We start from the raw sequence: 25686 nt of genomic DNA, 5'->3' as shown, positions 1-25686 counted from the left end.
TTGTGTGACACTGTGGTGCACAACAGGGTTTCTTCAATCCCTGGTGGTGGTGTGGTCTCTTTGTTTTGATTTGTACCCTTCCCAACATTGTGGCAGAGGCGGCCAGGAGAGAGCTGGTGGGTGTATGCCTCACCTGAGGCTGAGAAGGCCTCTGCCACACTTTGTTTCCTACACTTCATAGATGCACTGTACTGCTTCCACAAAACACAATTTTGCTGCCCCAGGCTTTATATATCATCCTTCAAATGGCAAATTTTAAGTTGGCTGTTGTTACTGAAGCTTTATGCCAACTTCCATGTCAGCTTCTATTAAGAAGAGAAAATGGGATGCTTTGGGGGGAGACTTAAGTCTGTTACCCTCAGTATGTTCCAATCAAAAACATAGGGCTTGGTATCAATCTTTGTTACTGTGCAAGTGATTTGGTAAAAAGTCTCTGATAGTTGTATACCATGATTTCAGTGTAACTGCCACAAGTTTCTTGTAGGCCTTTTTAACAGCTGATGCAATGGAAGTGTGCAGTTCATAATCTATATTCAAATAAGCCTTAAGTACTTTAAACAACAATTTAAAGTAAATAACTGGAGTTCTTACAGTACCATTAGTGCAGGTTTGTGAAGACATACCTGAAAAAGCTGGCTGGTGCTGTAACCCCCTAGTGCATAGTCATTTTGTGCCTCCTCTTGACGGGTGCTCTTGCTGTCCTGCTTCTGGTTCTCCTTGAAGAGAAGTTGGTTTCATGCAGGACACTATCAAAATACTGCACTTCTGCTATGACTTCTCCAGGAAGCAGTTTGTGTAGAAGTCTTGCATGTATCCTTGATCCTGACCAGAAAAAAAAGAGGGGGAAGAAAGCAAGCTGTGAACATATCTTGTTTCTTACTTGATGCTACTGTGATTTTGTACAAGGGTTTTTAAGGTTTTGAGACATTGCAGCTGGGTGACCTGCCAGTTGTTCTGAAAGAGGAAAACTCCTGGTGGTTTTTAGACATGAGAGGGAGTTAAGTGCAGAGTAAAATTGGCGTTGTTTGTGCAGCAGGGATATTGGTTTTCCTTAGTTTTGCTGGTAACTGAACAGCTTTCGTGCACCTCGGATCCGAATTGAATAGTAGATTTTAGAGTATATTGGTGTGATGCATAGAGCCTTTTAAGTGTCTGTTGACTTAATAGCTTGTCTGTATGTCAAGAGTTTCAGGGAGTGGAGGTCTTCCTCTGTGTGTGTCGTATCTTCTGTTAGGAGGTTTTGTGGTATGAATGAGCATGTGAGATGCCCTCTGGTTCAGGGTTGAGTTTAGCTTTAACGTCAGAGTTGGGAAACACCCTGAAATAAGTCATTTGTCAATAGTTAGGGAACAGGAGTAAACTCCTGGTGGGAGTTGTAGCTGATTTACCACCACTGTAGTCACTTGCAGATGCAGGGAGGAATGGAGCCAAGCTGACGAGGCTAATTGGTGAAAGTAATGCTGACTGAGAAGTGCTTTCTGGCAGATTTGGCATAGGAAATCTGAAGCATCTCTCAGTGAAGACTGGGAAAGTCGATAGTTTCCCTCTTCTTAACCTTACAAATAAATGGAGCGTGCTCTGTCAGTGAAAACTCACCATGTAGCAGCGCTAATGGAGGCTTTCTTTTTGGAAAATTATTTTGAATGGACGTAGGATTCTGATGTTTTGTATTATGTGTATTGAGGGATAGGAGAGTGGTCTTGCCTGTGGTTGACATGAATAGGTATAAATGCCTGTCCTCTTTTTCTTCTGAATCTACATAGTTTCCTAAGTTCAGCAGCTTCCTTGGCGTGGACGACAGAGAAGCTGCTTTGTTATGTCTGATGTCTAGCCTTATTGCAAGAGGTAAGTGTGTGTTCAAATCTAAGAGAATTGCTCCTGTATTACCAGGCTTTAACTATGCTGTTAGAAAATCTGGGTGAAGGCAAGGCCCCGCAGCACTGTTTCTGTGGAGAGCTTTATTGCTGTTAGCTTTGTCTATGTAGAAGTTACGATGTTGTGTTTCCATTGTTCAGCTGTGCTGATCTACAATCCTTAGAATAACAACTTGTTTCAGCTGGAAATGGATGGGTGTACACAGTTTTGAACTGAAGTTGGGCTTGTGTGAAATGGAAGAGGTGAAAAATATTCCAGAAAAAGCACTTGTGAAAAGTTGGGCCACCTTTAGTTGTGCTAAGCTGCTCTAAACTCCCTTCTCAAAAGAGTTAAGGGTCTTATCTGTTACAACAAAGCCTGAGAGGGACAGAGAAATGGCTGCTTGTTGGGCTCTGAAAAGAAGGCTCAAGGTACTTCTTGAAGACTCTGCAGACAACAAACATGCAGACAAGCCCCCTGAAGTTAACCAGTAATATAGATAATTTATCATTGGCATTTCTCTTGTAGAGATGGCAGAATTGAAACGAGGAATTCATGCTTTTAACAGCTCAGGATTTTATTTTTTCTTTAAACAGTTGTCAGTTTTTCTTGAGGTTTCATTTAAAAGGAGGATGCTTCAAGGTTCTAATCAGTTGACATGGATCTATCAGTGTAGCAAGGCTTTTCATTGCAGGTTTGGAAATGCTTGTATTGAGAATGCATCCATTAGATCTGTCCTTGGAGTATATAGCCAACACAAAAGGTGAGTTCAGTGGAAAAGGGATGTGATCAACTCTTAGAGAAGGATTTTCTCTTTCTTGGGAGCTCACCTTCCTTAAACAAGGCTTAGGAGAATAATTAGTCCCTTGAAAGTAGGGCAGTGAGGAATAGGATGTAACAGTGCACGGCAGGACTGCTTAGTCCTTTTTTAGTAACACATGCATTGTTCGACTGACAGCAATGCTAGTGTCTCTCTGAGGTGCTCTTCAGGTCAATGTCCAAAATCTTCTGTTAAGAGCAGAGTCCTGCTCAATGTACTTGCCCTTTCTTACACATTGAGTGACGAAACTGGAAAGACTTTCATACAGCTACGTTGCTCTGTACTCCATGTGTACTCTTCTTGTATTCCTTAGTTCTTACTGCTACATCAGTCAAAGCTGCCCATGTGTGGTGCTTAGGGGTCAGAGTCTGTGGTGATGGTTGTCAGGATGTGCTTGAAGTGCAAGCTTATCCACAGAGATTTAGAGTCCTTGAGCCGTCCTTCAGCAGGAGAGGTGGGGAAATGCAAAATGCCATTTACATAGCTCAGAAGGCTTGTCTTAAAGGGCCTGTGATATGGTCTGGGTGGAGAATTGGCTAGGTGGTCAGAGGCAACGGAACCCCTCTTAAGCTTTTTTTACAGCTGTTGAGTAGGCTTTGATTTGTGTGGCCCTGTAAGTAATGTGTTAAGTAGCTTAAGTGATGCCTACTTCAGATACTTGAGAGAGCCTTAGGGGGCTACAGTTGTTAGAGTATGACATTGGCGGATTTGGGAAGCTCAGTTGCATCATCTGCTTTCTTCATAGTTGTGATGTGCTTCCTTCATTGTGTCTCTCTGATGGATAGACTTTTATCATTTGGGAAGAAATGACAGGTTACTTGCTAAGGGCAGCAAAAATTGCCTGTATGGGATCAGGCTGTCTGGTTAGTATCCTTCAGTTGTCAGGGTCATTTTGTGGAGAGCAGTTTCCATTTTGGCTTTGTGACAGTATGGGAACAACCTTTGTTGTAGGTGTTACCTGTTTGTCAGTTGCTCTGATGTAGACTACTGCATCTGAGGGGTGCTGCAGAGACAGCAGCAGTCTGAGTTATTCATACACTGTCAAAGCTTGGCTTCTATGGTCAGTTCTTTCCAAGCCTGTTCCAGAAGAGATGGTTTCTACCAAAAGGCCATGTTCAGCATTTTAGTGGGACTTGGGGAGAGTGAAGATGCATACCTGGGTTCAGGTGGTTGGACTGGCAAGTTATCAGCTTTTTATTGTTATAAAAGTATTGTCTGAAGCTGAGCTTTCAGAAGGATGATGGCAGGCAGTTTTAGACTGTTGTCTAAAATTTTTAGGTTTTATATCCTGTCATGATATTAACGTCAGAGACTAAAACTTGTAAGTTTTTTGCCCACATAAATGTGAGATTGGGACAGGGAATCTTATAAGATAATGAGTTGAGGTGGTGTTTTTTACGATGGTATGAAATCTCTCACATGAACGATTGCAGCTGAATACCAGTTAATGCATAAATTTGTTTATTGTGAAAATATGCCAAGCATTTGAAATGGGAAAAGAATATTAAACAGAAGGTCTTCCTTGTAGTATCACAACCTTCTTGAAGCTATAGGTTTCAGTCTGCCAGCCTTGGTCTTTTTATTGTTGCTTGTAATGCTGGGGATACAGACTACAGAGGAGCGGAGGGAATTTTCATGTGAATACATCAGCACCTGTCTCGTCATCAGAAACACACTGCAGTAATAATGCAGGTGTCCCTGCAGCAGAAACTCTGTTGGTGCCAGTCATGAGGAGGGTGTTATGCCATTTCAGCAGCATGGGCTGCTATTCTTCTCATGGTTCTTCCTCCCTTCCCCTTCTTATTTTTTTTTTTTTTTTTAGCAGCAGTGAATGAAATGGAGTGTATAGTTGACAGAATAAAATGGAAGAAGACACTGTTGAGACATTTCAGCTGCTGGACCTCAGATTTCTGCTGAACAAGGCATTTAGGTTTGGGGAGGGTCATTCCGTGTTGGAAAGAGCAGATATGACAGTGTATCCCAGATAACTGGAAGCAGTCCTCACTGTACAGGGGAGAAATGCTGCTGGAAGTCTCTGTCTGCGGTGACAGTGCTGCTGTAGTAGCTGGGTAGAGCAAGGGAGAATCACACAGCTTGTTCCTGTTTTAAAATAGATTTGAAGAAAACCCACAAAACTGCAAGGCTGAAATTCTGTAGGCAAGATAGTCTGCTTCACTCGGCTTCAGTGTATGCTTTCTTTTTCAGTAACCAGGAAGCTGATCTTTAAAGAAAATGGTGTCTTGTGTAAACATCCAGCAAACCATTGCTTTCACTTCAGAGTTGTGTCATATAAATTAGGTGGTTGTGATGTTCCTTTTTGTCCCCACAAAAATGGCAAGCAATGCCAGAGGCTTGTCTTCTGTGAAGTTTGAATGGAATTTCTAATATAATTTTTTAATAATGCTGTGAAGATCTAAATCTTAAAAGGGCTTGAAACCTGCATTAACTGTTATACACACATAACACAGAAAATAAGTGGTAGTTTAACCTGAAAACATGTAGCCTTAGGTGAAAAAGCAGAACCATACCCTTTGCCTTAATACTTAGTTTGATAAAGTAAAAATCTATTCCCACTGTTTTAAGATGTAAGTGTATTGCTTTGTCTAGGTGTTTCAGATCAGAGTACATTTTCCAGTAAGCAGACTTTAAATTGAGATGAGTTAATGCATTTTTGAAAGTGTTAAGAGGTGATACTCTAAGGGTTAAAAGGTAGTAGGGTAAGGGGGAGCAGATGTGAAGTTCTTGCTTTAGAAGGGGGCATTGTGAGAGGCTGGAAAAATTGTCTACCCTTTCTTAACGCTGAGCTGACCTGTGATTAAGATGAACAAAAAATGCAGTGTATGTATGTTGTATGGACATTATGAGTTACCTTTGAAATAAGGAGGCTTTTTTCTTTACGAGACTCCAAATGATTTCTTGACACTTAAAATTTAAAGCTGCATATAAAGACTTTGATAGCCCATTAAGGTTCAAAAGATGGTGGAATTATGCATCATAATTTGCAGATTTGCCTATTTGTATGTTGTGATTTGGATGCCAAAGTGAAAAATGGGTGCTTGAAACGCTTGGCCCAGTTTGCCATGTTCCAAATATATCATCACTTTGTTTTGATTCATTTTTACCTCACGAGTCCCTCTGTGTGTTGAATGTTTAGATATTAAGACTTTAAAAATACGTAGCTGTGTTGTGCAAAGAAAACATAAGTAGCTATTCAGAGTTGGACTTTGTTATTGCACTGGGAATGTTGTTTTATTTCCTCTTGTGTCTTCCAGTTGCAAGGTAATAGTATAAAAGCTCGTAGGCTATATTTGTGAGCAGTGGAAAATATTTTAAAGGAATGCTTGTGAAAGTTCTGTGGAAGATGGAGAGACAGGTATATTTTGGGGGAGGGGCAGTGACTTGCAGTAACTTGGGACAGTTTCACAGTAATCTGCGAGGCTGTAGGAAGTGACCAGTAGGTGCTCAGTGGAGCTGATCAGCAGCCAAAAAACACTTGGGGACCATATTTCATACAAGAACGGACAGAAGAAAATTCTGAGAGGGGTACTGATCCCAGATTGCAGGGGAGTTTATAGGCTAGCCTATGATCTGCAAGAAAAGGGGTAGGGGTGGGGGGTGTGCGCACGTGCTAGCCTAGTGTCCAATTCCTGCCTGTCCGGTCTGGCCCATTATGTTTCTGAGGTGGAAGTTCTGCAAGTCCAGCTTTAAATAAGCAAATGACATTGGCTATAAAAACACTCTGTTGTCTTAGTGAGTTGATGGACAGGGACAGAAATAATTGGCTCTCTGCCATTGAAGGTGTGAGAGCTAAAACTGTTCTGGAGCGAAAGCTGAGATTATCTTGGGTATGAGTTGCTAGAGTGGAAGGGGAAGGTAGTGTAACTCTGGGTCAGGCTCTGCTGCTTACATGAAGAGTTCCCCATGTAAATCAGGACTAAAACCGTATGAGGGCTGTTTTTAGCTGAGAAGGTGAAGAATCTGAAGCAACTTTGCTCTGTAGGCTAGTAAGTTGTCAGTGTAGTAGGACTAAAGTTTATTAACTGGTCTGGTAATTGTTGTCATTTTGGTCTGAAGGTGGCTTTGCAGTACTTGGTGAACTTGAAAAATCCTTGTCAAATTTCATACTGTCTTCAAAAACTGCTGCTGCTCTCCAAAAATTTTGATGCTGGGAAAAATGAACCGTTCTAGAGCACTTGCAAATTGGCCGTAAGTCCTTCTGTACCTCAATAAGAAATAATGCAAAAGGACTGTTGATTAAGGCCTATTTGAGGTAAGGAAGTTTGCTACATGACAATAGCCACTCCTTGTACGCTAGGTTCTTAGGAAGGGCTTTGAACTAAGTCTTGGTTCTCATAGGATCCGTTTGGCACTGTCTGGGTATCAAACACCAAAGGCCTAAGTGCAAGGTAAAAAATAAAGAAATTCTAAAATGGTAACTGGTGCTTAATCAGAGGCAAATATCATGGGAGTCAACTGACAAAAGGTGAGAAACAAATCTGCTGTTGGATTGTAAGGCTAGAAAATAGAAAATCCTGCAGAGAAAATATCCTTTCACGAAAGGTGTTTTTTTGGGCCTATTTAAAATACTTGTCTGGGCTAGCGTGGTTCATCCAAAGCAGGTTTCAGATGCTGTTTTTTATGGAGCTTAAAAACACTGAAGCTTAAAAATGTTTCATCCTATTATGTTAATGAGCGCAACTTGCTGTTTCACAGCCTTCCAGATCTGCTGTTTGCAGCCTAACTGCCAGACACTTACAGGATTTCACTGTTTGCTTGATACTTTTTTAAGAACTGTTTACCATTTCTTTCTTTTTGAGCATGTCTTCAGGTAAGGCTTCAAGACAGAGTAATACCATTTTGTCTGTTTTCTTAGTATAAATAATAGCTAAAACACAGCTAGTAACTTGCATTGCTTCCAGGAAGATGTTGCTGCATGTTCGGCCAAGGTGCTCTTCAGGTTCCTATGAGCAAATGTTTGGGCTGGGTTAATGACGCTGTGCCTAAATGCACCAACAATTCAGCAGCTGTTTGCTGCCTTCCATCTCTGTGCATCCGCTGTTGGATGGCACGTAACAAAAATATGATGTTAATTTTTGTAATTTATATGGAATGTAGGGTCTTGAATGTTTACTCTTGTGTTGATTTCTGAATAAATGCTGGAAAGCAGTAGCACATTAATACTGTGTGCATGCAGTATCGCCTTAAAGAGGAGGACTAGGGGATGAATCTGCAAAATGGGCTCTTGAAATCAGTGGGGAACCTGTGATAAGAAGGAGAAAATGACTTTTTACAGCCTTTTCTTAATGTCTCTGGGTTTTCCTTACAGCAGAGCTGTAGGAGGAGAAACTGTAAAATGGCGATAAACAAATGCTAGAGATGTTCAATGACCGGAGCTTTCATGGCAGCTATGTACTGATTAGATGGATAAAAAATGGGCTTTTGTCATCCTGCTGTACAAGCTTTAGTAGGTGGTGGATGCTGGAAACTAGCTGCTTTCAGCCATTGTTCATAAACGAAATGTTAAATCATTGCTTTTATTGTTCTTTACTATTGTAAAGTTTAATCATAAAGCTCTGTGGTACTGCTTTGTTGAAGACTATATTGATATAAAGTGTAAATATTACGAAGTGTTAGGCATGAAAACGGGGTTCAGATGCTAAGCCAAGTGACATTTTGAAGGTACCAAAGTCACTAGCATAACAAAAAGGCCTTTAGCTTTGCTCTTGGGTTCTTTCATTGCATAGCATCAAACAAGATTAGAATTTCTTTATTGGTGAAATTGTACAGTATTGTCAGAGTTAGATCATGTTGTGGTTAGATATGTAGTACTGGTTACTGTGTTTTGATGCGCACAAAGTTTTCGTACTAGGTTGCCGATATATGGCAGGTACTTCTGAGAGTAAGATTAGAGTTGCTGTCATTTGTGGCTTGTAATGTTAATTTGGGTATTGTGTACCAATTCTGGTAGTGAGAAGACTTGAGTAGCTTGATACCTTAGTTGGTGAGTGGTTCTAGAGGAGCTGTTTAATTGTTTGGTGTGGAGTACTGGATTTCTATCTTGTACGTGTAGAAGATGTGAAGAGACAGTTGTTAGTAGGTGGAACTGATCTTCCCTCCTACCCTCCCTCCCTGGCTTGACATAAAACTAGGAAGATGCTAATCTGTGTTTAGCCTTAAAAGTAGTAAAATTGAAATCAATAGGTGACTGTTTCTCTTCAAATCATGAATGCAGGAATTTTTTTTGTGTAGGTGTTTGTTGTTTTTTTCTGTTTGTGTGTGGGTTTGGGTTTTTTTTGTGAGGGGAAACTATGGGAGGAAGTTTGACCTTAGTTTTTATCTGTGTGAGACCATGTGGAGGCATATGTATGGACTTGGAAGACAGTGGTGTGGGGGTATGGGAGGATGTTTACATCAGTGTGTCCACGGTGGGATCTATGCTGATGGCAGTTTTAGATGTATATGACATGATGGTGAGATTGCAGTTTGACTCGGCATCTAGGACTGAATTATGTCTCCAGTTGATCTAGCGTCACATGGTGGCAAGAGCCATGCCAGTTAGGGCAAAATAACTCAGTTGTACTTTTTTTTTTTCCTGCTCTAACCTGGCATTTATTAAAATGTATGTTCAGTATCTGGTATTCGATAGTCAAAACATAAAAATACTGACTTATTTATTACAGGGATGTCTACAGGGTGTATAGACATGAGTCCTAGTGGATCAGAGTTTACCTGGTTGAGATATCTGTAGGTCCATGTACTGGGTGGCAGAACAGTACATGAAACACAGAAGAAAAGATATGATCTTGCCCCATAGAATAGTTTTTTGTAAAAAGTTACACCTTCTGATTATGGTCTGGTAAAGAGGAAATCCATTGATATTATTTTCTACTTGATGGGGAAAACCAGGGGAGCAAAAGGATCACCCCAAGATTGGAGGAGAAAAGAACAGGTGGGTTCTTTTGAGTCTGTACTTCAAAAAACAGAGAAAACAAAATGTGTAGGTCTGTGTGAGTGCCTTGCAGGAGCCTGGGGGTGTGCACAGGGACAAAAGAGATCACTGAGGGAGAGGATGAATGTGCAGAACTGAATTTGATGTTGCAAAGCTTTGCTAAGTGGGGAAGAACTTGCCTTTTTAATAAGAGGTGATTAAAGCACGTAAAGTTGAAAATCTAAATTTAGTGTTAAATTACCTGAAAAATTTAGAAAAACTTTATTTGCTTGGAAAAACAGGACTTGGAACATACGCTAAGGTACTTGTAGCATGACATTTCCTTGAGGTGTGGATTTATATACCTGTTAACATCATGCTTTTCTAAGCCATTTTTTAGTTTCTCTTTATAGTTGAATTCAATGCATCAAAACTGTAGGCCGTTCTGTTTGAGCGTAGCCTGAATTTGGTGGTGATGTTCTTCTAGCATCTTTCTTGATTATAGAAGCGTCAAATACACTAGAAGTGATTACAGGCAAAATAAACTTGGGCAAATATGGAACGAGATTTTTATTGCAGGATGAGAGAGGAGGAGAAATCTTGTAAAAGGCCTTCTGCTGGGGACTGTCTGAACAATTGGATTATGTCAGAGTATTGTTTGATCGGAGAAGTACTGACTGAGAACCCAGATTAAATATTCTGATATGCAAGGCGGAGCATTTGTGTACTTTTCTACATGTTCTTTTTAGTTAAGGGAAATAAAATACATCTGAAGACCATTAAAGGAAACATCTGTTTACTTGGCGTGGTAAATGGAAATGCTTTGTCTTTCGTTTGTAGCTTCTGTAGAGAAGGCAGTGTTTTTCTGAGAAACGAAATGGAATTTTCACTTCTAACAAAATAGTTTTATTCACCACTGTTAGACACTGTCTTCTGTTGCTATCACCCTGTATGGTATTTTGTGTCATGTTGAACAGGCAGAAAAGACAAGACTGTAGATCTAATGAAACTCTTAAGCTAAAAGGCAACTGTGAGAATACATTAGAGCGTAAATGGGGACTTGATGAAAAGTTCTGCCAGCCACAGGTTGAAGATGCATCTCTTATACCTTAGAGGAGGAAAACCAGCTATATTGAACATATTAAATAACAAAATTAGACTATCTAAGTTAATTTCTTGAGATGTTGCTCTGAAATGGTTTAAGTGACAGCAATTAAAATAAGCATTTTCAAAACTTTATGCAAATGGAGTTTTCTTCAGATAACTTGCAGTTGTCTTGGTGCTGTGTTTCTTACAAGTGGACTGCTTTTTGTCCCTGTTCTCCTTGTGTTATAGTTGTTGGTTTTTTTTTTTATCAAACCACAGTCATATTGTTAGCTGGAAAAAAAATAGGAAGATTTTTCCATTTGAAACTTAAACTGCATAAAAGACCTAATTTGAGGGGAGAGGATGTGAGTGGGGGAGAGACGTTTTCCTATTTTGACTTTTTCCTTAGCAAATATTTCACAGTGTTAGGAAGAACTGCGACCAGCTGTTAAATATCTCGCTCAGATGAGGGTTTTTTTTAGTTAGTCTGAGTAGCAGAGATTTTGCACGAGTTGAGTGAGCCAAGAATCCTTCCAACTGCTCAGTAGTTTTGCCTTTCCAGTGGTGAAATCTGTCGCTTGGCTCCTGAACAGCGTAGTTCCTTTCTCTTGCTGCTTCCTGCAGCAAGCTTAGTCCTCTGGAAGAAGACAAATGGCAGGTCCTTAGATGAACCAAAAACCACCTAAAAATGGTGGTGCAGATGCATGGAGCAGAGCTGGCTGTGACCAGTGAAGGGCCCTGGCAGAGCAGGAGTGAACTGTTCCTTAGGACTGGGGAAGAAACTAGGAGTTTCCTTCACCAGTTTGCCAAACTGGAAAGCTTCAGCCTGTGCGAGTATCACTTAAAAAACAGTAGTGCTGCAGAGCAATATGCAGTACTGTCCTGTTCGCAGCTGTGGACATCAGAGCCGCTTTCATCAGAAGCTGGAACTCATGTCCTATGGCTTGCTATATTCCCAGGTTTGAAGAAAGAGGGCAGAGAGGCTCCAAAGGAGTGGAAGGAGGCTTAGAATAGAACCACAGAATGGTTTGGGTTGGAAAGAACCTTTAAGGTCCTCTAGTTGCCCACCCCCTGCCATGGGCAGGGACACCTCCAACCAGCCCAGGCTGCTCCCAGCCCTGTCCAGCCTGGCCTTGAGCACTGCCAGGGATGGGGCACCCACAGCTGCTCTGGGCAACTGGTGCCAGAGCCTTGTCACCCTCATGGTAAAGAGTTTTTTCCTAATACCTGATGTAAATCTACCCTTTCCAGCCTAAGCCATTAGTCCTTTTCCTGTCACTACAAGCCCTTGTAAAAACTCCCTCTCCAGCTTTCTTGAGGGCTACCCTTGAGGTGTATACTTGTGTGTTGCCAAAAGCTGCCTGACAGATTTTTGTTTCTCAATGGTACCATTGAAGTGATAAATTGAAGTAATTTTAAAAGTAGTTCTCAGCCTACGTTTCTAAACAAAGAACATGTTTAGGTTCAAGCTATGTGCTGGTACTGTATCCTGGCAAGTTTTGAGCTGGAAGCAGACTGCAGAGAAGATGCTATTGTGTGACTTCTTCACTTGTGATGAGAGGAGAGATAGGAGGATGGAGGGAGACCTTTCAGGAGCCCTGAGATGAATTGGTCACTCCTGGTTTGTCTGCCCACGTAAATTCTTAGGGCACTTATCTTCAGGAATCTGAACTTGTGATGCTCATGAGACTGCTTTTAAACTTTGGAGGCACACATGAATCTTAAGGATAAACTAAACTGTATTCCTATCTTGATGAACTGTATTCCATGTAGGAATAGGTTACTGCTCTATTACAGACATTAGCTGCTTTTGTCGAAAGGTGATGGAAGCTTTTTAATCGTGTAGAGGTGGCTGGCAGATACGGGTTGTTTGTCTGGCAGACTTGCATTTAGATTGAGCTTAATTTTTGGATAGGGATTTGTTTTTAATTTTTGATTTAATTTTGAAGGTGTGGATTTTTGAGCCTGTTAAGCTTTGTTGGGGGATGTCTAAACTTGGTCTTCGTAACTATAAAATGGTTGGATGGCTAGTTCATTGGCTTAGGGGTGTGTTCATGGAGCTCATACAGGAGTGTCTTCTCTAAACTACTTGAACCAGTACAGGCATTAAAACAAATTGATGCTAGGGGCTTTTCTCTCTAATATATTGATCTCTTCCCCAATTTCTGTGTTTCACAACCTGAACAAATGGAGAGTACAGGAAAGTAGGATCTTTAGAAGAACTTGGGCCACTGAGCATCTGTTTTCTGGAAAAGGTAGATACAATGGGTTGCATATTCTGTAGGTAAAGTTTTAAATAAATGTTTTGTTGAGAAGAATTCTGTGAAGCCTTTTTATGTTGCATTTACGTTGGTTATATATGGAAAATATCGCTGGTCCTTTTTTTTGTGGTGTGTTTTTTTTAATGTTGGATTAGGAGACATCAAACTTGAAAGAAGTGAGCTAGCTGTGAGAATTTTTTGCAAGTCAAGAAAACAACGGACATGAAAATAGTGATGCCTGTTAGTTTTTATGGTTTGTGTGCTAGTAGAGTTTAATGCCATTGGAGAGTAGGTTACTTCTTTGAAAGATGACTGGGTTGTGTGAATTAGAATAATTCTGTCCTTGCTATATGTATCTTTTCATGCTTTGGGAAGGAAAAAAAAAAAGCCCAAACTAACAGCTTGCATGGAAACTCATGGCAGCTACCTTTAGACCTTCTAGAGTAGTGTCTATTCTTTCACTTTTCCCTCCCTGTGTTAAGTGGGACTTGAAAGCTGTAGAGTGCACTGTGGAGGTGTGAAGTCAGTCTTAAAGTTTTTCTGGTGTATCATGTAGTTTCCTGTCACAGAACAAATGGATCAGGTGATAAAAGGTACAGTCTTTGTATGTAATTTTAGAAAATGATATTGCTTCCATTGGCGAAATGAAACCCTTTAGAGTCAACTGAGGATGGTTTGGCTCAGTGCTTAAAAAGCAAATGCTTAAGTGATAACTACAACTGTGGGTTTTTTATGGGTTTTGGTCAGTTATCATTCTTAAACTAGACCTGTTATTTTCCAGGTGGAATCATTTATCTTGGATCAGGATGATCTCGAAAACCCTATGTTGGAAACAGCTTCTAAATTGCTTTTGTCAAGTACTGCTGATGGTGCTGACCTGAGAACAGTAGATCCAGAAACCCAGGCGAGATTAGAAGCTTTACTTGAAGCTGCAGGTAAGTACTAGTGTCCCATACAGGTTTAATCCTGAGGCCCTTACACATGAGTCCGTTCTGGAACTGCTTGCATAAGTCTAATCCATATGAGCACAATACAAGTGCAGAATGTAAGGCTGTGCAAACTTGGCAAGGTTGTGCAAGTTACTGAAGAGAAGGAAGTTCACTGAAGTATTTCAAGTTTTGGAAAATGAGAGTTTTCTGTGAAGGCTGTGCTTCTGATCAGGTTCCTCCAATGTTGGATTTTTAGAAGCTTGAGTAAAAAATTATACCCAACCTTGCCTTGCAGCCTTATATCAAAATCTAAATTGCTCAACACTCGTTTGTTTTATAACAGTTGCTGGATTAAAAGCTTTACTAGTTGCTTATAGTAAGTAGTTGTCAAGAGTTGAAAAAATGCCTTCTCTGGATGCGAGGGTTTCATTCATGCTTGTCACATCTGAGTGCAGCTTTTAAACTAGTGGTGTAAACAGTTAATCCCTGCATTTTGGAAGCTGTAGTTCATTGTGCTTGGAATATTTCTGCCAACAGATCTCATAGGCTCAATTTCAACTTCTCTGTTTTCTCCTTTTCTGGCATGTGTACCCATTTGTTGTAAATTGGGATGAAAGGAATAGGTAAGCTGTCTACAGCTGATGGTAAAGCATTTGCAGATCCTGAGGTGCTTCGCAGACTGACTTCTTCGGTCAGTTGCGCGTTGGATGAAGCTGCCGCTGCACTTACCCGGATGAGAGCAGAAAGCACAGCAAATGCAGGGCAGACGGACAAGTAAGCCAACTTTTATACTGGATTTTTTTTCAGTTTGCTACTTCTAGAAGCAGTTTTTCTTGTTGTATCACTTCTAATTACAGGATGGTGAAACTCTTACTCAAGTGGAATTGGTGCCAAGTTATCCCCTGTGATTCTCCTGTTAAATATTCCTGGACTATCAGGTCTTGCAATGGGGAGTGAAGCCATGAATACTGCTTAGAATTCAGAAATTGCACTCCAAGTAATTTAACTTGAGTAACTGTAGAAACAAAATTTCCAAGCTCTTAAATAGTATGGGCCTTAGAATGATGTAAAAAATAGCAATTCCTTAAATTCAGTCATAGTGTGAAACCAGCTTTGGGACCAAAAAAATAACCCAGTCTGTTTTAGAGAACTTCAGAGTGCTGTTTTAACTGGGGAAGGAAATCAAGTCTTGCAGGAGTGGAGATTCACGCTGGTCAGCAGCTTTCTTGTGTTGGGTAGGACCTTGGACAGAGCCTTGGCCAGACAGCTGCTACCTTCTAACTGGACTTCCTGGCTTCATTTGTCATTTTCTTTCTTACTGGGGCGTTCATGAGGGAAAGAAAAAGAAGGTAGCCTTCTAGGCTGTCATTAAGCTTCAATACAACAGAAACAGAATGTCTGCAGGAGCAACCAAGTGCTGCTGTGCTGGTTGGCAGTTTGTTCGTTGTATACTGAGTAACTTCAAAGAAACATTTCCTGGTGTGTTATCAGGGCATACGAAGAAGAGCAGAGTAGTTTGGTGTTATGTCTGCTTCTATTCTACGTGTGTCCCTCCTTGTCCCTAGCTGCCTCTTCTCTTGTAAATGGTGGCCATTGCCGAAGTTGTTACTGAGACAGAGGTTGTGGGAAATAAAGACAAATGTGGGAATTGAACAGACACATTTGAGAAATAGTTCTCCATACATTAAGGCTGTGTCTGATAGCATGAATTAAATAGGAGTCCTGGGTACCGTATACAGGTTTACATTAGTGTGCACAAATGCCTGCTTTTATATCTTTAGTATTTTAAGAATTGCTCATACTCTCATTGAGATGTATGGTTTGCGGTGTTTTTCTGTCAGATACCTTATTTTTCCATTTCCTTTTGAGTTAGTCCTGTGTGGGTAGGACTTCCTAAATGGGGAAGAGATGAAAGGGCAGTGGGTGGGGTGAGGCCATTAGTTTAGATTTATTATTATTGATCCAATTATTTGGAGCAGAATAGAGAAATACATTAGACTTCAAGTTTTATTCTCACAAAGCATTTACTATTTTGGAATGAAGGCAGTTGTGGTGGGTTGACTGTGACTGGATGCCAGGTGCCCACCAAGCCACTCTGAATCCCCTCCTCAGCAGAATGGCGGGGGAGAAAATAAGATAGCAAAAAACCCCAAAACTTTGTGGTCAAGAGAAAGGCAGTTTGATGAAGCAATAGCAAAAGTTGCACATGCAGAAGCGAAGGAAGAAAAAAAGATGTTATTCCCTACTTCCCATCAGCAGGCGATGTTTGGCCATTTCCTGGGAAGCAGGGCTTCAGCATGCATAGCAGTTGCTCTGGAAGACAAACATCATACATAGCAAATGCCATCCCTTCCTTCTTTCTGTTAGCTTTTGTATCTGAGCACATGTCATATGGTATGGAATATCCAGCCTTGATGCTGTGCTAGCACTGCTCAGCAGTAGTCAAAACACTCTGTGTTCTCACCACCTTTCTAGTTACAGATACAAGCACAGCACCGAGGGCTGCTATGGAACTCAGCCAGACCCAATACAGCAATGCAGGCAGAAGACAGGATCAGTGAGATTGAAAATGTGCTTCCAGTAGACCCTTTTTTGACTGGAACAGAATTTGAATGATAGAAGAGAAGAAGTTATGGAGTGACATGACAACCACAAGTACTTCTGGATTAGAGCTTACCAAACTAGGAGAACTTTACACTTTTTCTGCTTGGTTGAGTTAGGGTTGCAACTGAAACATTTTTGTCTTACAAAATTCTGGGGCTTTCAGCACAGGATGGAGGAGAAAGTGGTTATTTTTGTTACAGGAGAAGTGATGCAGGTGATGTAGTTTAACAGTTAGGGTGCTGAAGAAAAGTTAAAGTTTTAAGACGGACACGTGATTTCTGTGTCCTCTGATCATGGGCTAAAAGAGAGTGTGAATAAAACCCTGAGTTATGGTTGCAGATTTGGAAGGGAATACTCATGGTGTTGTACTTACCATGATTTAATCAGTTCTTCTTTTTCTTCGAATCTTATTTTAGAGAACAAGTGGGACAAAACCTGTGTTTTGAAACTGGGACTACCAAAGCTCAATTTTCAGAAGAGATGTGTGGAAAACCTGAGGTGTAAAAGTGGCACCTCATTAATTAACAGTTGGCATTTTTTTGATCATGTTTCTTTTTTTGTTGGCTGCATCCTCATGGCATGTTGGATTTTTACTCTGCACATAGAGCAAGCATTTCAAGCATAGTCCTTTTTCACTTCTAAATGCTTTCTATTTTATTAGCCGCAGCTTGGCAGAGGCTTGTTCAGAAGGAGATGTAAATGCTGTGCGGAAGTTGCTAATTGAAGGACGAAGTGTGAACGAGCACACAGAAGAAGGGGAAAGCCTCCTTTGTTTAGCCTGCTCAGCAGGATATTATGAGCTTGCACAGGTTGGTTTCCTAGTTGTGTATCTGTACAAAAATAAGTGCTGAATTAATTGTATTCCAGTCTCATGCACCTGGGAGGTGGTGTTATAGTAGTAGATGTCAGTTAACTGGCAAATGAAGACTTAGATGTGAACCGAATGTTACTAAATGCATTCTTTGTGTTTACTTTCTCTAACTGATTTTAACACAAAACTGGGTGTTGGTGAAAGTAGGGGTTTTGTGTAGCATTTCAACCATCTTCATGTGCTGGTTTGTCACTTGCCAGAATTGTTGATCACCTTTGTGTTTGCAGGTTCTTCTGGCAATGCATGCTAATGTAGAGGACCGTGGTATTAAAGGAGACATAACACCTTTAATGGCTGCTGCTAATGGCGGACATGTCAAAATTGTCAAGTTGCTGCTAGCTCATGGTGCTGATGTGAATGCACAGTCATCAACAGGTAAATTAAGTGTGTTGAGCTTGTTGAAAATTACTGAAAGGTGAGATTTTCAGTGTGCAAATCTTTTTGTGTGTGAGGAAATTTGGGAGGAATGGCTCTTGGCCCGGCAATGCAGAATGCTTCCTTGTGGTTTTACTATTTAGCTTCTGCCTTTTCTTAAATGAAGCTATATTTGTTGGTTGCATACATACAAAGGTAGATAAGGTCAATTAAGAACTGAAAGGTCTTTGCGTACGTAGGATTTGTTGTCAGGTAGCATTTTAATCACAATTGGGGAAGTTTGTGTGTACATAGAAATTATTTGGTTTCAAGTCTAGGAAACCAAGGGAAAATAGTAAACATAAGATGAACTCTACCACCCCACCCCACCCCTCTTCATTACAGTGGTTTGGTAGGCATTTGTCTTGAAGTGACCAAATTGGGTAATTTTCTTAAGTTCGTGGGGCCTTGAGGTGGAGAGATGGTGTGTGGTCAGCAGACATTGACAAATGGAGTCCTGACCCTGAATGATGAGGAAAGTTGGGATAGCAGAAGGCACCTTACTACTTTTTTTTTTCAGTGAAGTAGTTCTGAATAGTAATACTGCTTTGACCTTTAACTTCTTTCAAGGTATCTTTCACAAAGGCACATATTTTGCCTATTCTGTTCAGATAAATATCTTTGTAGTTTTTTCATGGAGATTGTTTTCATCTCCTTGTAAAGCCTATGGGCGTTTCTGAACTAGCCGTGTAGAAGTGTTAAGACTTGATTTAGAATCAGCAGTTCATTCTGTTCTTGTTTTGAGCTTTCTTTTTTACCGTGTAGTATGTCCCTGCTGATCAACAAGAAAAGGATGGGGTTTTGTGACAGGAGTTGGGATAGAAATGGGAAAATGAGTGTCGATACAGTCACCACGCACATGGAGACCTTCAGCCTGTCAGCACTGAGCTCCTTTGTGCAGTTACTTGCTTTTTTTCTCCGCCCTGTAGTTCTTGGTTTGTAGCCAAAAAAAGAAAAACCCTGTTCTGTAAGGTAGCTGGGTAAAAGGGGATGAAATGGAGCGTAAGTTGAAGTTCCAAGTGTAGAAATGCTATCAAAATCTGTTGCTAAACTTTTTTCTCTTCTGGCTTTAGGCAATACAGCCCTTACGTATGCTTGTGCTGGAGGCTACGTAGATGTTGTGAAAGTACTGCTGGAATCAGGTGCGAGTATTGAGGACCATAATGAGAATGGTCACACTCCTCTGATGGAAGCAGGAAGTGCTGGCCATGTGGAAGTGGCCAGAGTGCTGTTAGAAAATGGAGCGGGCATAAATACGCATTCCAATGAATTCAAGGAGAGTGCACTTACACTGGCTTGCTACAAAGGTATAGTACTGAATACCACGTTTATTAGAAAGGTGTGACAGGTGTGAAAAGTCTTCTCAAACATGTATTTATTCAGCCTTTCTGTCCAGGACAAAATGAATTTAAAGGCTTTGAATAGACCCTTTCTGATAGTTTTATCCCAGCTGTGATACCACATAGCATGTAGGTGCCATGTGTAGAATGATGATAGGTGGGGAGAGTGTAAGTATCAAGATACAAACCTTTTGCCTAAGTCGTCATGCTTTAAAAGATTATTTAATTAGGAGACGAGGAGTAAATATAGTAAACTTTCTGTATTGTAGCTATATTATACAAAATACCTCTGCATAGATACAGAAGTGACTGCATTTTAAAGGATTTAGCACCTGGAAAACATGCAGAATCTAGGACTTTGCATTTTAGGTGCCAGTGCTTAGGCAACAGGCCTCTCTTGCCTCCCTTAGAGAATTAGGCAGCGATCTTGCATCACCCAGGCAAGGGCTGAAGATGGTAACTAAGAGGCCAGATGTGTTCACACAGCTGAGCAGTTGCTCTTACAGTCACTTAGGACATGTTTTATTAGAGCTATTAAGGGTGGCTCTTGGCATCATAGAGTAATTGATGTCAGTAGCAGAGGTACTTCTGTGGCACCTCAGTACAAGATAGTCTTTGTCTTCTATGTTTCTTTTACCTGCCTTAATAAATTCTTGTTTCGCTGTTGCTGAACACCTTCATAAGCTGTGGTAACTTTCTTTTGTGGTGGCTCTCGGAGCAAAGACTGTTTTTGAGAGGGGATAGAGACTGCAAAACACTCCCTCCCTGAGAAAATGTGCTTGGGCTCTGAATCCTGCAGTGAGCTTGGAAAGTTGAAATGAAAAATAAAAGTCGGTGCTTAATCAGCTGCTCACTGGATATATGGGGCAGAAGTAAAGATACTTAGGCTGTTACGGTTTTTGCTTTACCTATATATGATTTATCTGTCTTTTGTGAATTTCTGTGTTGCTTCAGATCGCATCTTTGGGGCATAAAGATAAGCTCTTTATTTCCTCATGTTGCTTGCTTCCTGTAGTAGAATGACACATGATATTTGGTCAGTAACTTGTCCCAAAGAAGGGGAAGGGTGCAAAGTATAGTCTCTTTTGGCAGAATCTGTGCTGTTGATGATGTTGCCAGGTGTATTTCTACTTTTAAGGCTTAGCCACAGTTATGTTGAGTTACAAAACAGCAGGGTGGGGGTGTTTTTTGTTAGACTTGGTTTAATATGCCTGCGTATGGTGTGGGTCATGACTGTGTAGCTAAGTTGACTGGACTTGGCACAGATACAGGACTTGATGAATTATAGCCATGAATTAATGGAGTGGCTGAGAGCAAATATTTTCAAAAAGCTGTTAGGTGTCCTTATTTTTAGAGGATTCCTACAGATGGTTGAACTCCTATCTGCTTCATGTGTTTTATGGTATGAGGGTCGGTGTGAGCTCAGGGACTGGTTAGAATGCCATTCGTAAGAGCATTAACTTAAATCCTTAATGTCAAGCAAGCAGAGGGGAAATCCTGACTTCCCAACAAAAAACAAATATTTTGTTGATGGAAAAAAATGGGAAATATCTTTCCAGAAAATAAATTATGCTGGTAAAGCTCCTGGAGCATGCGCTGCTTGGCTCTACTGTCACTTCAAGGAACACACGTAGTGCAGACATGATTTTAGAAACTTAAGTGAATTGAATTATATTTATAATAATTATGCTAAACTTCTGTGCACATTGAATGCATAGATATGAACATGTCTTTCAAGAGTGTTCCAGGGGACTTTATGTTGTAGCATGGCTGTCTGTTACCTTCGTTACATACATTAGACCCTTTCTATGAGTTGTGAAACATGTTTTATCTGTTAAATATTTTCTCCCTACAGGTCATCTAGAAATGGTGAGATTTCTGCTGGAAGCTGGTGCAGACCAGGAACACAAGACAGATGAAATGCATACTGCTCTTATGGAGGCTTGCATGGTAAGAGATATATGGCTTGAGCAGTGAGGTGTATGTACTTTTCACATCCTGACGGTGAACAAAGTGATTCCTTTTGGTACAGAACCTACCTATGTGATGTTTCAGTTCTGTGTACTTTCACAGAAGAAATTGGAGGGCAGAGAGGGAAATACCTGGTTAAAAAATAGTGCTTCCTAAATGAGCAAAATTGAACTTGCTCCTCTTGGGGCTGACAAAGTAGTTGAATTCTTAAGTGACACCAGCTAGAAGTTGTATCGTGTGAGCATTAGCAGGAGAGCTATATTAACCTGTCCTTGGAATAAGTAGATTTCTGTATGTCCAGCACTTCATTATTTTTTTTCCCATAAATGGCAGAAATCAGTGAGTAGAGCTGTGCTTATTGTCCCAGAGCAGCTTCTGTAGGCTGCATCTCTCCTTGTCTTATTTTGTGTCACTTGCTCTTGGCTTTTTGTGTTTCTGATAATCATGGAAGCTGGTTCAAAACAGCTATTTTTTGTGACTTCAGAGAAATGAATGACTTCAAGAGATAGCCAAAAGTAAATAAGAGTAATTTATTTGAATAGTACCTTTATTTTCTTGCTTTGTGTAATTTTGCAGGCTTCTGGGCGAGCAACTTCCAGTTTACGATGGGCAAATCCTTTACAGACGAATTTCTAAATTAAGTAGCTTAAAGTGGAAGATTCTTGGGGGTTCTTGAAGGGCTTTTAACAGCTCTAGTGTGCTAAACATAGGCAGTGAATACTGTCATAACCTGGCTGCTGGACGCATTTAACATACCTGTGTCATGTTTAAGCAGTTTGTAAGCTACATGCCTTCAGTGCAGGTGGTTATGTTGAGGGATGTGCATGCACAGCTTGTTTCAGTATGGTTCACATAGCCATGTGCTCATCAAACATGGGATCAGAAGCTGTTTGGGAAGCAGCTAGGAAACAGAAGGGGACATTGTTAACTTCTTGCTAATAAGACTACTTTCATGTTGTTTTGCCTATCTGAGGCAATTGTAAAATGACAGTGTAGAATAATTACCTTTTTATAAAATGTAGTATGATTCTGAGAACAACTCTGATTTTTGTTTTTTGTAAGTTTCTTGCTGTAGAACAGAAATACATATGAAGCTTTCCCTTGCAAAAGTGTTGTATGGGTACATTTTAATGCTGAAATTGTATAATTGGTGCCAGATTTAACAATTATTCCAGGATTTAGTGGTGACGAAGACTTGATAAATTCACATCTTCAGAGATAGATTTTTCTGTTTGAAGTACTGTTGGGCTATGTAAAGTCTCATGTATCTGCATCTTCTTTAAAGCGCATATCTTATTTGAAATCTATTCCCTACATACTACTTGAGGTAATAGGATTCAGTTGCTTTGGCCTTTTCCTTTGGAGATTTCTTTTTATGGTGGAGTAAACGTTCCCATTTATTCCCTTCATTTCTGCTTCAGGAATTGTTTAGGCTTTGGTACCCCTTCTCAGAGAGGTGAATATGCTGCTGTGACTTGGTTAACCCTGCACCATACCAAGGGTTGGCAGGGGTAAGCTAGCAGGGTGAAAAATTCAGCAGCTGTTAGTTGGTGTTTCTAGAATGAGAACGTTTTGAAACTTTTCCTGCTGGAGAAATGAAAATGAAACAAACCAGAGCAGAATTATGCTTCAGTTTTAGACCCCGCCCCGTTTTCTTTGTGGCCCTGAATTTGCAGTAAGCTGTTGAGCAATGCTTACTGCAGAGGTTTTCTGTACTATTTAGGGTGTGTAGCCGCAGCATGCTTAGGTAGGTCAGTAGTTTGTTTGTGCCTTATGCCAAGATATATGCCAGATCCTTCATTTGAATATGGAATTTCAACATAAAACTGAAAACTTGTCTCTTGGGTTTCCTTTCTGTCCTCTTCTCTAAAGATGATTTCTCATGGGTTGGGTTTTTCATTTCATTAGCCTTGCGTAGCGTCATGTGAATCTGTGGCTGTAGAGGAGTGCTGCAAATGCTTACTTAGTCTTCCCTTCCCTGAAATAACTGTAATGGTTCTAAAATCAGCCAGTTGTGCCTACTGAGGGAAGTTAATGGCTTCAGATAGGGGAATCATTAACAGAAAGCACCATACTTCTCAAAAAGTCATTAGAAAGGCAGGCATGTAGATAAACAGGACTGCAGGTATTGTTTATCTCACTCTGAAATCTGAATAGATTAGCCTTATAAAAATCACGGACACTTTCCTTGCAGCAAATTTATTGTTGGAACATGGCGATAGAATTAAGTTGTTCGATGTTGCAGTAGCCTTCTCGTTGGGACATTTTCTTCACAGATCAGAAGTTTGCAGAGAAAGTTGCTATTTCATGGAGCAAGCCTTGTTTTCCTTGCCACTCTTTTACCTCCATGAACAAACTAACAAAAGTCCATTGGACTCGCGGAAGTGTTGAGACCCAGTTTTTACAAAGACTTAGTGAGCAATAGGGAAAGAAAATAAAAATCTGCCTCCCTTATTTCTGTAGGAAACTATTCCAAAGTAGGCATTTACATGCTGCTGCTTGGAATTGACAGACAGCGGAGAGTCTCAGTACCTTCAGCTCTGCTTAGGAGAGGGAGCAGCTTTCCATAGCAGTACTTGAAAAGGTTGCAGTCTGAAATAAAGCAGCACAGGGCCTTCTCATCTCAGCATGTTTTTTTCTGCAGAAACAGTTGTCACTCTTCAGTAGCAGAAGAAAACTACCTTCTTTAGAATAGCATTGAACTTGAATATGTTATAGAACCGTGAGACTGTTTAAACCTTCTACAAGGCGTTTGGGAAGACTTCTGACAGAGCTTTTTCTATAGACAGCAGTTAACATTGGTTTAATGCAAATGAGTTCCTGGGCAATGTGACTTGCCTTCTGGGAACAAAAAGCAGGTATATCGAGTTTGTGCTTCCTCTTACTGAAGTTACCTCATTTTCCACAGCAAGGGCTGAGTACTGTTTGCCCACAGTGGTTGATCCTTAAAATACACCTGGTGCGCTTGTGCAGGTTGATCAGATGACTTTTTGTGATCTAACAGCAGTTCTGAGGATTTTCCTAGCTGTTGTAAAAGAGCTGAACAGCACCACCCCATTGCAGGGCTTGTGAAAGCACAGATAACATTTCTTTGTGTGGTTATTCCACCAGCAGTTATTCTCAAGGCTGCTTGGCCCATGTAAGAAGCTTTGAAGCATACCTTTATACTGCTGTTTGCCATGCTTGTTGTGGATTGGGGATGATTAGTGAGCTGTCTTGCCAGAGCCTAATGGTTGAGGCACTGTCTCTGCATTTCCCTGAGGAAAGATTCTTTATGGAGTCTTGGAGTTTTTCCCTAATATAGTATTGTCATTTCATGTAAAAGGTGAATATGCCCTAGTTAATGTCCTAGATATTTTTCTGAGAGGAAATCATGTTTTGCTCCCTGTATATTAGAAGAAGGTATAAAACACTTCAAATGAAGTGTAAAAATGTCGGAGGCAGTTCTATATTTTGTCTGGAAAAGAGCTCTTCGGGCTTGTGGTTTCTAGCTTGGCAAGGATGGCAATGGCTGCAATTTGCTGTCTCATGAATTAATCTGAGATCAAGGCACACTTGCCTTGTTCAATGACAGCCTTGGGTTAGCTTCGTGTTCTTGGTAAGCTGCTGGTTGTTCTATGCAGTCGTCCTGTGTTTTGTGTGTTAGACCTTTTCCCATTCTGGTTGCTCCAAGTTTGAATGGTGGCAGTTTCCTTACGGAGAAAACCAGCTTGGAGAGTCTGTGCTGTTGTTGGACTGCAGTGACCAAGCCAGTCTCTGCTTCTGTCTAAACAAAAGCAGGACTGAGTGGCAGCTGGATATGTCACTGTTAGGCCTCCAGTGTAAACATAGAGCTGAAAAGCCACTTCAAATAGTTCCTGAATTTATGGCATACTAAAAACATGGCAAAGATCATACAGTCAAGTATAGTATTTTCTTTCTTTCTAAAGGAAGAAAGCAAACTTAAGACCTTGTTTTGGTAAAATGAGTTTGACAGCATGATGATGGTATCTGGAAAATCCTACCAAGGTCCTGCCAAGGGAAGGTTCAGGTGCCTCCTGTGATGTATGAGGAACCCTTGACAAATGGTCTTGTTTTGGCTTTTCTCTTGGAGGGAGAAAGCAAATCCTGGCACTGATATTAAACTGAGCAGTGAAATAGTTCTGCAGGAGCCAAGAGACAAGCAATGTCAGCATGCACAACTTCTTTTTAAGAAAGGAAGGAAGCAAAATCGTTAAACTTAAATCCTGTCCTCTCTTCCGCCTCCCTCCCCAGAAGCTGGGAATCTGTAAATACTCCAAGACACTAACAGCCTGCATGGACGTGAGGACAGTCTGTACTCCTGGCATGCGTTGTTTTTATAACTAAAATACACTGTATTTAACAATGCAAGCGCATGTTGAATTTCAAACAAAATTCCTTCTTTTTGTCAAAATGGGGAGCGTTGGCATTGAGTGACTTGTTTGCAATGTAAAGGTTTTGTAGTCTTCAGGAAGAACAGCAAGACCTGTTCTTACACCCAGGAGATTTTTTTTTTTTTGACTGATATTCTCTTCATTCTCCTTTATTTATTAGACTGCTTGTGTTGTTACTAGGAAATTTGTTGGCAGAATACAAGAAGAAATACAT

The 25686-nt window shown here is 40.6% G+C and overlaps 1 protein-coding gene across 6 annotated transcripts in view; it reads left to right on the top strand.

Annotated features, from left to right (window-relative positions):
* ANKRD17 (ankyrin repeat domain 17) overlaps positions 1-25686 on the top strand; it is a 95022-nt gene that overhangs the window by 30039 nt on the left and 39297 nt on the right. For all 6 annotated transcript variants that reach the window (XM_055794083.1, XM_055794082.1, XM_055794081.1 and 3 more), the window contains exons 2-7: positions 13731-13884; positions 14496-14652; positions 17144-17291; positions 17581-17728; positions 18841-19074; positions 20963-21057. In XM_055794083.1, coding sequence (XP_055650058.1) covers positions 13731-13884; positions 14496-14652; positions 17144-17291; positions 17581-17728; positions 18841-19074; positions 20963-21057 — 936 coding nt within the window. The remainder of the gene's footprint in view (positions 1-13730; positions 13885-14495; positions 14653-17143; positions 17292-17580; positions 17729-18840; positions 19075-20962; positions 21058-25686) is intronic.

The sequence above is a fragment of the Falco peregrinus genome, chromosome 2 (assembly GCF_023634155.1).
Source record: "Falco peregrinus isolate bFalPer1 chromosome 2, bFalPer1.pri, whole genome shotgun sequence".
In the NCBI taxonomy this organism is placed as follows: domain Eukaryota; kingdom Metazoa; phylum Chordata; class Aves; order Falconiformes; family Falconidae; genus Falco; species Falco peregrinus.
Note: the sequence above shows the minus strand (reverse complement) of the source record. Positions and strands in the feature narration are given on the sequence as shown.